General features: G+C 32.3%; 1 protein-coding gene across 1 annotated transcript; it reads right to left on the bottom strand.

Moving 5' to 3' along the window:
- Window positions 1-1955: 1955 nt before the first annotated feature.
- Window positions 1956-14447, bottom strand: LOC104894143 (AAA-ATPase At3g28580). Its single transcript, XM_048644199.2, has 2 exons — window positions 13932-14447; window positions 1956-3594 (listed from the first exon to the last, which is right to left on the bottom strand). Exons 1-2 carry the CDS (start codon window positions 14073-14075, stop codon window positions 2302-2304), a joined length of 1437 nt encoding a protein of 478 aa, XP_048500156.1. The 5' UTR covers window positions 14076-14447; the 3' UTR covers window positions 1956-2301.
- Between the last annotated feature and the right edge of the window lie 1822 nt (window positions 14448-16269).

The raw sequence follows: 16269 nt of genomic DNA, 5'->3' as shown, positions 1-16269 counted from the left end.
ACAGCAGCAGCAGGCCTCGTCGCTCACGCGAGCTTCGCACCACTCGCACAAGCCTTCGTCGTCCCTCGCTCAACACTCGAACCACTCGACTCGTACTTCGAGCTTCGTCGCACAACAGCAACAGCAACCTCGCGCAGATCTGTCGCTCGCAGCCCTCGCACCCCTCGAACACTCACGGGCTCCCTCGTCGCGCGCCTTTCGCCCAATTGCACAACCTCGTCCCTTGCTCGTCTCGCACACACCGGCACGCCTGCAGCCTCGGACTCGCGAAGCCTCGTCCACGCGAGCCTCGCACAGCAGCACACGGCAAGAGAGAGACGAAGAAAGAGAGGGAACAGCGACAGAGAGAGGAGAGCAGCGAGAGAGAAAAGAGAAGGAAAGGAAGGTGACGGCTGAAGGAGGAAAGGAAGAATTTAGGGTTTTCTGAAATTTCTCCTCTTACTTTCCCTTTTTATACCCCTTCCAAAAGTGGTAACCCTAGATCGGGTGAACTCGGTTTAACCTTTATAAACCCGAAATTAACACAACCGACTCGTATTAATATTATTATATTCTAATTATTCTGTAAGTAATATTAAAATACCTTTTTATTAACTTCTTTATATTTTCTTAATTAATACGAATTAATTCTCAAAATACGGAGTATTACACTCTCCTAACCCTTTTTATACTATTGGGCAATGTAAATATTAGAGTACACATATGTATATATCTATAGAATCTTAGTACATGAGGCAAATTATGTATACTAAGATACTTCTTTCAAAAAAAAAAAAAAATGTATACTAAGATACTATAGATATATACATATATGTACTCTAATAGTAAATGGGAAAAAAAAAAAAGAAAAACTAAGACCTTCTCTTAGTGTTTTAATCTCCAGGAAGTGGACATTTGACACTAAGATACTATAGATATATACATATATGTACTCTAATTGTTGCAATTAAAAAAGAACGGGGCCTCCCTTCATCTTTTTTTCTCTCTTCTCTCTTCTCTCCCACAAAACACTAATTTTCAACCTAGGGGCTATCACCATCCTTTTGGGTGGTGGTAAGCCCCCTTTTCTCCTTTTGTTACTAGTTTTTTATATTTATGTTTCTAATAAATTTTAATCTCTCTCTAATGGAGAGTTTTTCTACCCATATATTGGGTTATATCTACCCATATATTGGGTTTTATCTCTCTCCATGTGAGAGTTTGGAGACGTTGTTTTTGGATTTTTGTGTAATTCTAGATGTTAATTTGTTGATCGAAATTTGTGCGGAGTTACAACAAATGTCAAGACTTCATTTACAATCAATTGAATTAAATCCAGTTCTACTTCAAAACTACAAAAGATCGACAGACCCCCTTGCAGAAGGCTGCATCAGACAACGATGTAAAAGACGAGGGTGTTCAAAAGTGTTAGATCTACTCAACGATCGTGGTTTTATCATATTAGAATGTATTTATTTCATTTTGATATGTATTTGTTTAGTTTCTACTTCTATTGTAGATGTCGTATGACTTTGAATCAATGAATTGATGTTATTTTTTTTTTTTTTAAAAAAACAACTAACTTAAGACAGGGGGAAAAAGAGTATTGTCTCTAACCACTTCAGTTATTTATGTCGAAAGCCTAGGATGTTTTAAATTTACATGAGCGATCTCAATGAATTTAACCAGAGTTGTTATTAGTTAGTATGCTCAAAAAGGATTCATCGCCCAGAGTCTAGCATGGTGTAGGTGACATCCACAAGGTAGAAAGACAATTTGTTAGCCAAGTTCATGACATGGCTAACCATCATCGTCTAATGATGTTTTCCTTTAACAAGTAGTTCTAGTAGTTAGTTTGTATTGAACCAATAATGTCCCAAAAAGACCTCCACATAACATACCTTCAACAACAAATAAAAAAAGATTTCCACAAAACATAAGTGAATTTGATTATTAAAGCAATACTAAACCCCATGAACTCTTAAGTACAAACATAATCAAGTTCTAATTCTGTTCAAATAAGTGTTTTGATTACCTTACATCATTTTATTGCTTGAAGATTAATATGCATCTTGTCTTGTGACAAAAATCATCTTGAAAGTAAAATCTTCAAGTTCTTAGTAGATCCAAACAAACAAAAATGGGGCCAGAAATGGTGAATAACAAAAAGGCCATTTAGAAAGCTTAAACTAAGTAATGATAATGGTTACTCTGATCATCTTGTCTACTGCATACTTGTAATACTGTAAGTAATATCCTAGCTAGATAAGTATAATCAACTTCCTGATTGTTTCAATTATTTGTTCCATTAACTTGACATGCTTATTCATTCTTTATGGTACTTGTTTCCTTCTCTTCCTCCTCGACTTCTGGTTTATCATCTTTGTTCTCAACCAACTCTAGTTGTGCTTGCTCCGCTTTTTTATCCCTTCTCTTAGCCTCCTTAGCCTCCTGATCTTCCTTGGCTTTCTCAAGCGCGCGAATGAGATTCTCCAAACATATATCAGCATCATCATCTGGGGACTTAAACAATAAATTCTCAGCAACATCAGCAGGTGTCATTTTGGTTACTTCCAACAGAGCTTTAATCACATCAAACTTAGAATGGTCCTCAACCAACAAGTAATTCTTAGCAAGCACTTTAAACCCTTCAAACCCACAATAAGACAGCTCAATATGCTTGTCCATCCTTCCTGCTCTTATCAATGCCGGATCCAACTTAGCCACAGAATTCGTAGTAAAGACTATAATTCGCTCACCACCAAGCGAAGACCATATACCATCAATGAAATTCAACAAACCCGAAAGAGTCACAGTGCTAGCCTGCCTAGAGCCATTGGCAGAAGAAGTAGCAGTAGCAGTAGTAGTAGTAGTATTCCCTCTTGTTCCTACACTACTACCACTAGTACTAGATTTCTTTGTGTCCCTTTTTCCTGTAAGATTAAGCGCGCAATCAATATCCTCAATCGCGATTATAGCCCTGCTATTCGTGTTAATCAAAAGCTTCCTCAACTGCGTGTTGTTCTGCACTGCATTAAGCTCAAGATCATACACATCATACTCCAACAAATTCGCCATTGCAGCAATCATAGTAGACTTTCCAGTCCCTGGAGGTCCATATAGCAAGTACCCTCGCTTCCACGCCTTACCAATCCTTGAGTAATACTCTTCACTATCCCTAAACTTCAAAAGATCAGCAATAATCTCTCTTTTCTTCATTGAATCCATAGCCAACGTTTCGAAACTCGCAGGGTGTTTAAACTCAACAGAAGTCCATAAATTATGAGGGACATAAGAATGTTCAACTTTATTCAAAAACAATCTTCTTGTCCTGTTTTTTTCCCTAATTTTCTTCCCTTCCTTAATCACATAATCTAAATACTTCCCTGCTATAATCTCCCTATTTTTCCTATGAAAACTTAGCTTATAACTCCGTCTATTAAACGATGTCTTCAAAACGGCTTTACGGTTTCGAAACGTCCACCAAACTGTAATTCCATCAAATTTATCAGTCATTTCTTCATCATAATTCATGCAAAATATCCGTTTTTCACCCATATTGTTCAACAAACGTAGTTTCTTTGAATTTTTGGACCCTTTTTCACCCAGATAAGCCTGAATAGAAGCAAAATCATCGTTCTGGTAAATGTTTTCATCAGAGGAAAACTCTTCAATGCAGAGTTCAATATAAGGAGACAAAACGTCGAAAATTTGGCGTGTAAAGCGAGAAATAAAGCGACGAAATTCTGAAGGTGCGTATTGTCTGAGAATTGACCATAAAAACATTAGGGTTGCAAGCGCAGAGCTTGTGTTTACCCATTTTGCGAGGGTTAGATTAGGGTTTGTCTTCACCTTTGATTTCGCCATTTTTGCAGACTGAGAGTTTTCGGGGGTATTTGAACTTTTTTCTTACCAAGACTCAAACAAAGTGTTAGGACAAAGTTTCTATCAACCTTAAAAAAAAAATAGCACTTGTAAGGTTTTTATTTTTTAGGAAAGATTTTAAAAAAACTACCTTTTATAACAATGTTTTTCAAAAAACTTCCTTTTACAAAATAAATCTCATAAAAAATTACCTTTTATAGTAAAATCCTTTCCAAATACTACTAGTTAACGATTTTAGCTAAGTTTGATCATTAAAACAAGGATTGACCATCACATGCTATTCATGTGATCATATTATCAGAAGTTTCGAGTTCCCCCCTTCCGAATAGCCCATGTTCTCGTCGGAGCAGAACTCTCATCCCTCCTGAATGACCAGGACCTCATCGTAGCCCAACTACATTCCATTTGAGTTTGGTATATAACGTGCTAATGTGAATAACATGTGATTTCATACCTTGTTTTAACTGTCAAACATAACTAAAACCTTTACATGGTAGTGTTCTAAAAAGAATTTACCATAAAAGATGTTTTAAAAAGAGTTTGTTAAGGTAATTTTTTTGTAAATTTTCCTATTTTTTAAAAGAGAGATAACTGCCTCATTTTTAAGTGTGTTAACAATTAATATCTCTTTTTAAGTCACTTAATGAAATATATTAATTGTCCTATCAAAACGGTTTCATATCACATTTAATTAGTGAATACATCTTTTTTCTTTCTTCTTAACATAATATGCAACAAATGAGTATTATTTGTGACTTGTGAAATATAAAATAATCATTTGTTATGTTTATTTTATTACAGAGGAAGTATAAGTAATAAGAGAAAAAAATGTATATTTTGTTTTTCCTTTTAAGTAAACTGCAGCTTTGTTGTGGTTGTTTGGGTGTCACTTAAATTCTCATGAAGTGTATTTTTTGAGCGTGGGAAATTGTTGAATTGTTTGGTTGTGAAAAGTTTAGGAATTAGGATTTTGTAGAATATTTCCTACTAAACGAGGAGATTGCTTACTTAATGGGCCTAGGTGAGACTTTGTATAGGAAATTCTACTTCCATTGTTCAACCAAACACATATATTCATTTTCCATGTTTCTAAATTTATGCTGCCTCCTTCATAATATAGTGCTCGCATTTCTTTTAATTGTCCCAAAATGTTGTGTTTGTTTTCTTTTTTATTGATTTTCTTGGACTAAATTATCCTCAATTTCTACACAAACTTCCAAAATACCACTACTTTTCTTTCAAAATATGTTCCCCTATTTATTATAAAGTCCATTAAGCGAAAGAGGTCAAAAGTCAACAAAATTCAAAGGAAGATCATCAGGATTATCAAGAGATGAAAATCAAAGGAAGTGAAAGAATAGCAATCAAAAGACAATCAAGAGATGGTTCAACATAAAGACAAACGTGCATTAGTGGACAACGATTATTCAACGCCAGAAAACAGTGCATTAAAGTTTGAATCAAATATGATTCAAATATTTTTCCCCCAGCATGCATGAAAATTACACATTATGATTCTTTATAAAAAGAGAAATTGTTATCAAGAAAAGGGACAATCCATCAAACTCTGGCATTTCTTGATTCCTTAGCGTAGCTTAGCACTAGCATAGCCCAACCCCCTTATGGGGTTAGAGTTTAACCCTTATTATATTTAGCTTAGGTATACAGGCATGTTCCGGCGCCATTAGGCAAGATCTCAAATTCTCACTCCAACTGAAGTAGGGAACCATGGAGGTAACAACCTTCGTGTCTCCTCTTTAGTTGTCCAACCCGACTTAGGGCCTGTTCTCTTCGGCATAAAACAACTAAACTGAACTGATTTGAACTAAACTGAACTGAATTGAACTGAACTGAATTGAATTGAATTGAACTGAAATGAATAGTGATATGTGAGAGTAAAAGTATTGTCCAAAGCTGAACTGAACTGAATTGAACTGAACTGAACTGAACTGAACTGAAAATAAAATGGGGAGAATAGGCCCTTATCCTTTGTGTGTTGTAAAATTCATCTATAAGTTTGTGGCATGTATGTGGATTTTGTGCTTCAATTAAAAGCTTGATTATTGTTTGCTCTATTTATTGTTTTTCGCCTGAAATTAATTTATGTTGTAGTTTGATATTAAATTACAATAGAGTACGTTAGCAAGGTTTTATCTAATTAAGATCGGTAACCCCATGGACTAAGTCTCCCAAATTGTTCAATGTCAAACTATTGGGTGTCCATTAACTTGTTTGCAAGGTCAACGAACTGACTTTAAACCTACAATTTCTTATGTTAATTTTAACCAAACAACTTTTCAGTATTCAAATTCCCATCAATTTCTGTATCCCGTCTTTGTCCTTTTTAACTAAGCAAACATTCCTTTTCAAAAAAAAAAAAAACTAACGAAATAAAGGTTATTAAATTCTTGTTACTTTGAAGGCAACATTTGCTGAATTCCATTATATGGAGCAAAAACTATGGATTCTAACTTTATAAGAACATTTATTTATAAGTCTCCTTTTGAGCTACACACTCTATATTTTGACACTATAAATATCTAATTTAGATTGATCGTTGTTTTATACATAAAGGAAAACATAATCATGTGAGATCTTATTAAATCTGTCTCAACATACTTTCGACATATCAATTTTTAATAATATTGACTTATTCATAGTTGAATATATTAATGGTCAAAGTGGTACATCGATAAGCATGAAAATCAACCCGTGTTGTACTGTTTAAAAAGCATTAGAGGTAGTAGTTCGTTATTGTAGCACCTTTACATCTTAGGTTCTGTTTTGTAGGGTGTCAAACAATTTCCTGAAAAAACTGCTATTTTCAATTTTACATTGTTTAGTTTATAAAGGTGTGTAAAACTATTCTCCTTAGGAGCAAAATTGCTCTTCAAATGATGGAAAACTATTTTTCTTATATCTTTTGTACACTTCCTTCAGTACTTCCTTACTTTCCCTTTTATTTTCCTTTCGTTTCATCATTTTCTTTCATGGAACCAATTAACCAAACAATGAAAGATTAATTTTGACATTGTGTTTTTTTTAAAATTGTTTTCCTTGAATATCATTTTATACTAAAAATATTTTACACCCGAACAAACGCATCCTTAATGTAACTAGGAAAGTAAGGAAACTAAATAGAACATAAAATTATATATCACGCAAACAAATCTTGGTCCTTATGACTTTGCCGACAATAAAATCTTGGTCCATAATTTGCATCTTAGATTTCGCATTGCTTATTACACTTGCATTTATATGTATATGACACATTTTCGACCATGAATCTTGACATTGCACTCATCGGTACGATCTAAATGAGTTGATATCTAATTTAACCAGTGTTACTCCGACACCTTCATTTACCTAGGAGCGTGTCGTGTCCGGCACAATACTTTACTTGGATACTTCATTTTAAACTAAATACTAGTTATCAGGTCTGGGCTATGTCCCAAGTAAGAAAAAAGTTCATTTATTAATATAATACTTTATGATAATAACACTAAATATAATTTAGTCTAGTGGTTAAGACTTTAATATATGTACTTGAGGTTTCGGGATCAAATCTTATACTACGCAATTTCTGAAAAAATTTATTATACATGGATTACACTTGAACACCCGTATTCGAGTAGACACTTCATCCGTATCTGAGTAACATACAATTTAACATCTTGACATCAGTTACAAACACCAATAATAGGCAGCAAGCATATGAGGGGAACAAAATAACCCCCAACACCAGGAATGTTCATAGATATATTCAACATGGGTCCTGCTGCCGTAAGTAAAATTCCTAGCATCACTAGCATGTTGCTAGCTACCCGCCTTCGGGCATGTCCTTCAATGGCTCCTTTCGATCTTAAAAGCACTCCGCTTAGTAGTGAAATGAACGCCATACAATTGGCAACCATTGCGACGTACTTAAGGCCGGAAGATGAAGCCGCCAACGACGACGACCACGGCATCTGCATTGCATTTTGGCCAGTCACCCCGACCAATGTGATCAGCAGCTCATCCTTGAATCTCTCAGATTTTTCCCCTATTACTTGGAGTTTTTTGCTAATGATTTTATACAAATTCAATGAAGTCGTATTGATAACTTTGTTTTCTACTAGCATAGATGCTTCTTGTGCTATAGGATTAGGATTTATATTGGTCTCTTCCATGATGATTTCGATAGAATGGAACGTCTCTGGCTTGGGCGAACCTATATATTGAAGATTATGTATGCAAATAATTAAATTCAGTTTACATAAACAATACTCTCATATTGTTATGGCTTAAATTATGTGCCAACTAGCCTTCATATGCACGCGATGCGTGCGTTAATTTCAAAATTTGTTATTCTATTAGATACTCCATTCGTACTTTATTTATGATCAAACTTAAATGTGAAAAATTCAACAGTTAGATGAATTTAGATATATTAATTCGCTAATGTAAAAAAATAAAAAGGTTGTGAGTGATTGTTAACATTAATTTTTTGTGAATGAATATTGAACAGAATGAAACAAAAATAATGAGTTGGTTTAACTGAATTAAATAGTATCAAAGATAGTGAATGTTCAGACTTTTCATGTGCACGTTATGTATGCCATCTTTTTTATAAGGTATAAATATTTTGTCCATTTAATTTTTGATTGAAGTATTTGATGCATATACCATTTTAAACTTATTTTAAATGGCAAGTTGGAATGAGAATTTTTAAATGATTTGCTTTTGTAATTTTTTTCATTCCATTAATGAGATCATTAAGGGTATTTTAGTCACTTCAAAAGAGGACACCACACCTCCTCCCTTGGCTTATACTCCCTCCGTTTCCTAAAGATCTTCCCACTTACTGTTCCTACAGATACCAAGTAAAATCAAGTTGTGTGGGGCATGGTGTGAGTAAAGTAGGAGAGAGAAAGGGGTAAGATAAATAAACAAATAAAAAGGGGTTAAAGTAGGAGAGAGAAAGGGAGTAAAATTGAATTAATAATGTAATGGTGGACCATATGATAGTGACATGAGAGGGTAAATAGGGAAATTTGTTTTGCCAAATAAGGAATAAAGCAAAAGAGGGAAGATCTTTTGGAAACACCCTTAAACGGAAAGAGGGAAGATCTTTAGGAAACGGAGGGAGTATAATAGAGATCTTACTAGAATTTTTTGCACGCGATGCGTGCTTGATTTTTTTTCAAAACAGAAACTCGATTTTCTTCGCCATAAGAGTCAAAATTTGAACATTAGACATACGAAGGGTCTGTTCTCTTCGGCATAAAACAGCTGAACTGAACTGAACTGAACTGAACTTATCAAAGCTGAACTGAATTGAACTGAACTTATCGGAGCTGAACTGAACTGAACTTATCAGAGCTGAACTGAACTGAACTGAACTGAACTGAACTGAACTGAACTGAATTGAATTGAATTAAATTGAATTGAATTATATTACATTGAAATAAATTGAATGTAATAAATATATAAATAATATTTTAAACAATAATAATATGAATATTAAATAATAATTATAATGATAAGTAATAATAATGAATAATAATAATAGTAGTATTTTGAATATCTTTAAATGATAGTTATAAATAAATAATATTAATAATCATAAATTAATAATAATAATAATAATTAATGATAGTAATGATAATTAATAATAATTATTTTATATTATATGTATTAATATATTAATACTTGACGATGATATATAATAACAATAATATCTAAGAAGTAAATTAATATTACTATTTTAATAATTAGATTTAATAATTTAAAAATATTTAGTAATAAAAATAATGATTGGGTTGGACCGCGAAAATTACATCATAAACCGTCTTGACGCGATTTGATTGGTTTATGGGCTAAAAAAAGTGGGTTTATTTGTGCTTTGACCTAAACCATGTTCCTCCTAATAATAATAGTAATAATAATTAGTAAAGCTATAATAAAAAAAATATATAGAAACAACAACAACAACAATAATAATAATAATAATACTTAATAGTAATGATATATATTTAAATAATAATAATAATAATAATAATAATAATAATAATAATAATAATAGTAATTAGTAAAATAAATTATACCAACATAATAATAATAATATTTAACAAAATGGTTATAAAAGAATAGAGCTGAACTGAACTGAACTGAACTGATCTGAACTGAACTGAACTGAACTGAACTTATTGGAGCTGAACTGAACTGAACTGAACTTATTGGAGCTGAACTGAACTGAACTGAACTTATTAGAGCTGAACTGAACTGAACTGAACTGAACTGAAAATAAGCTGGGGAGAACAAGCCCGAAGTATAATTGTTTTTAGTTGTAAAATTTGATTGGTTTTTTTCTGTCACTTAAGTCTCTCACCATTCTTTTTGTTTTTTTTTAATTCTTCCAAGTTAAATTCTATGAACAAAATAGAAATTTTATTGAATTTATTTATGATTTCTAATATTATAATTTTTTAGTTGATTTTTGAATTAAGTACAGTACTTCATAAATTGTAAAGAAAGTGGAACTTTGATTTCAAGTCAATTTTTCTATAGGTTGTAGTTTGTAAGTGAATTTTTAAGTTTTTGTAAAGTTCCTCATTTTAGTGATTTGCATAACGCAAATTATGCAATTTTATGATTTTAGTTGACTTATGAGTGATTGTTATAATTATATTTTTGGTATTTTTGTTTGAAGTCCCCTTTGATTTGTAACTGAACTTGTAATTTAGAATGGGAAGCAGGTAACATAGTCTCTTCATTCGGGGACACCATAACTCCCCCCTTCTCTTATATAATAGAGATATGTTGTACTTTAATTCTTGAATGATATTTTACATAAACTTTTTTACCTTGATAATTAATCGCTATTATATATAATAGAAAAAGATAGGTCCAAATATATGTAAAAGTATCATTATATATAGGAAACACTATAAAAAAAGTAAATAATTTTTTTCCTTGTCTAACTTCTAAATTCCGATTTTACTACAAATACACCTCTATTTTTTATCATGGCCCACCATTAATTGATTATTAATGGTTCTTGAGAATAGTGATTTATAAGTAAATTTTTGTAAATATTTTTGTATGTTTTGACGTTCTAGGTTATTAGTTTTAGTTTGTATGTTAGTTTTAAGTTTTAATAAAGTTTCCTGATTATTTGAGTGATTTGCGTGACTTTTATAACGTGATTTTCTCAATTGTATGAGTGATTTGTAAAGTTTCTTCTTTTAACTGATTTGTAAGTGATTTGTGAGTGAGTGTTGTAAATTAATTTTTTGGTAGTTTTTCTTTTGAGTGCCGATTTTGATTTTGACATTCCTTTTGTAATTTAGAAAGGGAAGGGGGGTAAAATAGGCATTTCAAAAGAGGACACCATTGCTCCCCCCTTCCCTTATTATATAATAGAGATAAGTTTCATAATTGATTTTATTAGTGTTTCATATTTTTTTTTGTAGTGCGAAATTGTAAAATTGACGTTATGACATGATTGATTGTTTTAAAAAGAAATTCAAGAAATTGGGGATAAAAATAACAATGTCAATGGAATTGGGTAAAAGAACGTTATTACCTTAAAAAAGTATTAGAGATCAAAAGGCTTTGTCTATGTTTTCATAGTTATATACTAGCTTTCATATGCACGTGATGCGTGCGTTAATTTCAAAAGTTGTTATTATATTAGATACTTCATTCGTACTTTATTTATGATTAAACTTAAATGAGAAAAATTCAAAAGTTAGATGAATTTAGATATATTAATTCGATAATGTAAAAAAAATAAAAAGGTTGTGAGTGATTGTTAACATTAATTTTTTTGTGAATGAATATTGAACAAAAAAAATAAAAATAATGAGCTGGTTTAACTGAATTAAAGAGTATCAAAGGTAGTGAATGTTCAGACTTTTATGTGCACGTTATGTATGCCATCTTTTTTTATAAGGTATAAATATTTTGTCCATTTAATTCTTGATTGAAGTATTTGATGCATATACCATTTTAAACTTATTTTAAATGGCAAGTTGGAATGAGAATTTTTAAATGATTTGCTTTTGTAATTTTTTTCATTCCATTAATTAGATCATTAAGGGAGTGTTTGGTTCATATGATTTTGGTATGAGGTATGGGTTTAAAATGAACAAAACCCATACCTAATGTTTGTTTAATAATTTAATAGATTTAAAACCCATACCTCAAACCCATAAGGTATGGGGTTTAGAAACCCAAGGGGGAGGTGGGTTTGGCTCATACCAAGACCTCTAGGTATTAAATAGAAGAAAAAATTTCATTCCCAAACAAAACCAAACACATGGTATTAGGTATCAAGTTCCAAACCTATACCATCTTGATTTCATTCCTGATTCCAAACCCATACCACTATATGAACCAAACGCCCCCTAAGGGTATTTTAGGCACTTCAAAAGAGGACACCACACCTCCTCCCTTGGCTTATATAATAGAGATAAGTGTTTAGATATTTTTGGATGGAATGAGTATATTCAATCAACAAACTACAACGTTTGTCAACACACAACTTTGACCAAAATTATATTCAATTCTCAATTAGGCTCCGTTTGGTAGGGCGTAAAACGTTTTCCTCTATTTTCAGTTTTACATTGTTTGGTTGGCAAATGAGTGTAAAATCATTTTCGCTTGAAGTAAAATTACACTCCCAATGATGGAAAACCATTTTCCCTTCAAAATGAGGGAAAAACTATTTTCCTTATCTCTCTTACACACTCCTCTCATTACCTCTTTACTTTCCCTTTCATATTTCTTTCATTTCATTATTTTTCTTACATAGAACCAAACAACGGAAAACTAATTTTGGAAGTGTGTTTTTCATTGTAAATTATTTTTCATGAAAATCGATTTACACTGAAAAAGTTTTACGCCCTACCAAAGAAGCCTTAGTAAAAATTATAAGTGTATATTTGTGTTTAATATATACATTGAACAGATAAGTCCAAAATCGTCTTACATATATATATAATTCCTTCGTCTTTTATTGATGTTTCTACTTGGAATCTTGACACTTTTAAAATTGCATAGAATCTTCTAAATTTTTCCAAATACTTCATCCGTTTCAGTAAGTGAAAAATAGAGTGAGTAGAGAGTTATCAAGGAATTTAGATAGAGAAAGTTGGGACCACAATAGAGTAGAGTGAAGAAGTATTGAAATTGTAGTGTTCTCTTACTTTTTGGTGGTATATTTGTAATAAGAGTGAACTTTTTTTTGCTATTTGGTGCTTGGTTTCACTTATTGTGCTTATTCCAAATAAGAAAAGTGTTTCACTTATTGTAAAACGAAGGAAACATATAAGAAAAAACATAGTTGTGTGGGGTCTTATTTCAATTTTTTATAATTTTTTAATAATACGTAATTATGATGTAATAGGTCGGAGATGGGACAGGTGGACCCCAATCCTCCCGCTACCCGCAAACCAAATCTCCATCTACACTATCCATCACCCTCCAAAAATTTCACCCATATCCGCCCCATCCATCAACCATGGATGGGCGGGTGGAAAAGGGATGAAACTAGAAAAACTATTTGTATACTTAATTGACGATTTAAAAAATTATTAATTAAAAATTTAATCATTGATTAATCGCAAAACGACTAAATATCAATTGTCAATTCTAAAACATGTCAAAATTTAATACTAACAATAATATATATAGTAGTATATTATATATTATTATATATATATATATTGTATTTATTAGTATGTTAATATATGTATGACATGGGTGCGTGGATGGACGGAGCGAGTATTGAGTCAGAAAAATCTCATCCATATTCGACTCGCCCCACCACCACTCCATCCATTACCAACTTCATTGCTGGTTTTCACCCATTTATCCGGAACGTTTTAAGTGGATAATCCACTCACTCATGAATAATTATCAGCTCTATTTGCAAAAGTTCAATCAAACTAGGAACATAAATTAGGAACATAAAGAGTACTAGAATTTGTTTTACATATTAGTAAGAAAATTATACTATAAAAATCGAAAAAGTCAAAATGTTGCGACTATAAATATATAGTGGGAGTATTAATTATGCATACCCATATAGAATTGTTGATGATATTTAGAGGAAGATTCTGAAGCAGAAGTTGTGACGCACGAAGATGAAGACGGCAGCTCGAAGTCGGAGAATGCATTTGTAAGCCGGTCGAGCAAACCTCCCGGAAGTGCGAGCTCAATGTCATCGCCTTCGCTATCAAAAGGATCGACTCTGAGGCACATCTTACGTTCAGCTGGAGCAACAAGTAGAGCAAGAAGAAATCAAATACTGTATAATGCGATGTTATATGGTTAGATTTTGTGAAACTCCTTGAGTTTGAGTGTTATCTAGTGATGGATATTTATATTTTCTATCACATATATAGTCAGTGGTAGTTGAGGAGATGATAAGAGATCTATGTTCTTTTTGACGAGGTTTTTATTAAATGGAATAATTATCGATTGCTTATGTTAAGTTAGTTATCTTCAGGATGAGTATGATTGAAGTTGAAGCTGTGGGTAGCTTCTTGTTTCATGTGTGAAAATTGAAATTCTTCGTTACTGGTTTCATTAGTCGTTGGGCCAAAACAGGGGGGCAACAACGTAGTGTTTGACTTGCTTTTCAAGTCCACGATATATCATTTATCAACTAGTTTTTAGACTTGCGCTACCAGATATATTTAGTATTAATCATTTACTTTAGAATTCCCCTCAAAAAAAAAAAAAGTTAACACTTTAGAATATAAACTTGAAGTATGGCCTCCTAAGACCAAATCTTACAAGATGGGAATGTTGGGTGCCTTCATTGAAAAAAAAAAAAAATAGTAAGTTTTTCAGCAAAAATATGTTCTCATAAGTTTTAATACTAAATTTATATTTATTATTTTTTTAAATGTAAGATGAAGTCTCTTGTAAGGAAGGGTGGAAATTGGGGATTTTCATCTGCAAGGGGTGAGACTCGATCCCTTGACTCTGAGATCGAAGGTGATGCCAATACCACTAGGTTATCATGTGTTGCTCAATACTAAGTTTATATAGGCTGCAACAAGTTATCTATTTGTTTTTGGCCCCCCACTGGGGACCCCATGGTAAAATGAAGGGCCCTGCCCGACTAAAACCTCTCGCAAGTTAACCTTGCATGAATTTGCAAGAAAACACTTTGATGGTAAGGGAAAATTCGGTCTCAAAGTGGCTCTAGTGGGGATCGAATCTCAACTTTAAGGTTGAAAAGTTCTTACCTTAGGTACAAGTTATTTTTTATTGTGTAAGAGTAATTCTACTACTCACTATGTAGTATAAAACCTAGTGTTGTTTGTAGAAAACTATCCTACAGAAGTTTTGAAGTTCTAAATTTATTATGTAGTTAGACTAGTTACTAAAACACTTCATACTTTACATTAACATTCATAATATGATAATTTCTTTTGCATTTAATACTTGAATCATATGGGTTACACTTACACATACTTCATCTGTTAATTAGTGAATGATTTGTACTTAATTTGTTCATCTACCTTGTCTAATATGGTCCTAAAATTGTGTGCCAAACAAATTAGTGAACAATTTTATGAAATAGAGGAGGTCTATATATCTTATTTCACCACAGGATTTTATTAATATGTATAATCTTGTTGAGATTTGATCTGCCTTAGAGATTATCTTGATGTGATTACCGCTTCTATTCTTATTTCAATACCATTGCAACAATAAGCATCTTGTTTCTTTAGTAAAATACATAAATACATTTCTTCTGATCTCCTTCAAACTTTTGGGCAATGCTTTCAATTGTTCTCTGTCTATTTCGAAGCAGCTTACCAGTGAGCAAAGGTCATGTATTTCTTAAGGTTAGTTAATAAAGGTCTGTGTGTACGGTGTGTGGGTTAGGACAATGATATTGGTAAGTTGCTAAGTGCTCGTGCATTTCAGGGAGGAGGTCGGAAACCTAATTGGGCATGTTATTAACCGCGATAACCAGGAAAAAAGAACACACGACATAAATAGAAGAATGAAGAACAAGAGATTATATTAGAAAGTCATTTTCATTTTTCTAAATACCATTGTTGTACTATTGTTATTAATAATTTCATCATTGATGTCATTATTTATAATTATACTACCACAATTTTCATTTTGAGATGATACTACCAAGTACCAATAGCTCTTATAGTTAGAAATGTGTCGAATTATTATGAATAATAAAAAAAGGCAAATCTAAAATAGACTAAGACTGCATCTTTCCACTTTGTTTTTTCCCGAGCTTATTAGAACTTATTGAAACTCTTACAACTTATTAAAACTTCCCATACCTCATCTTATAAAGTATTAACAACTTATTTGAACTAATAAAACTTATAAAAACTTAAGGCGAAGAATATACACCCTATATACATATATAGCCAA

The sequence above is a fragment of the Beta vulgaris genome, chromosome 5 (assembly GCF_026745355.1).
Source record: "Beta vulgaris subsp. vulgaris cultivar EL10 chromosome 5, EL10.2, whole genome shotgun sequence".
Taxonomy (NCBI): Eukaryota; Viridiplantae; Streptophyta; class Magnoliopsida; order Caryophyllales; family Amaranthaceae; genus Beta; species Beta vulgaris.
The sequence above is the reverse complement of the archived record's forward strand: the minus strand, read 5'-3'. Positions and strand labels throughout refer to the sequence as shown.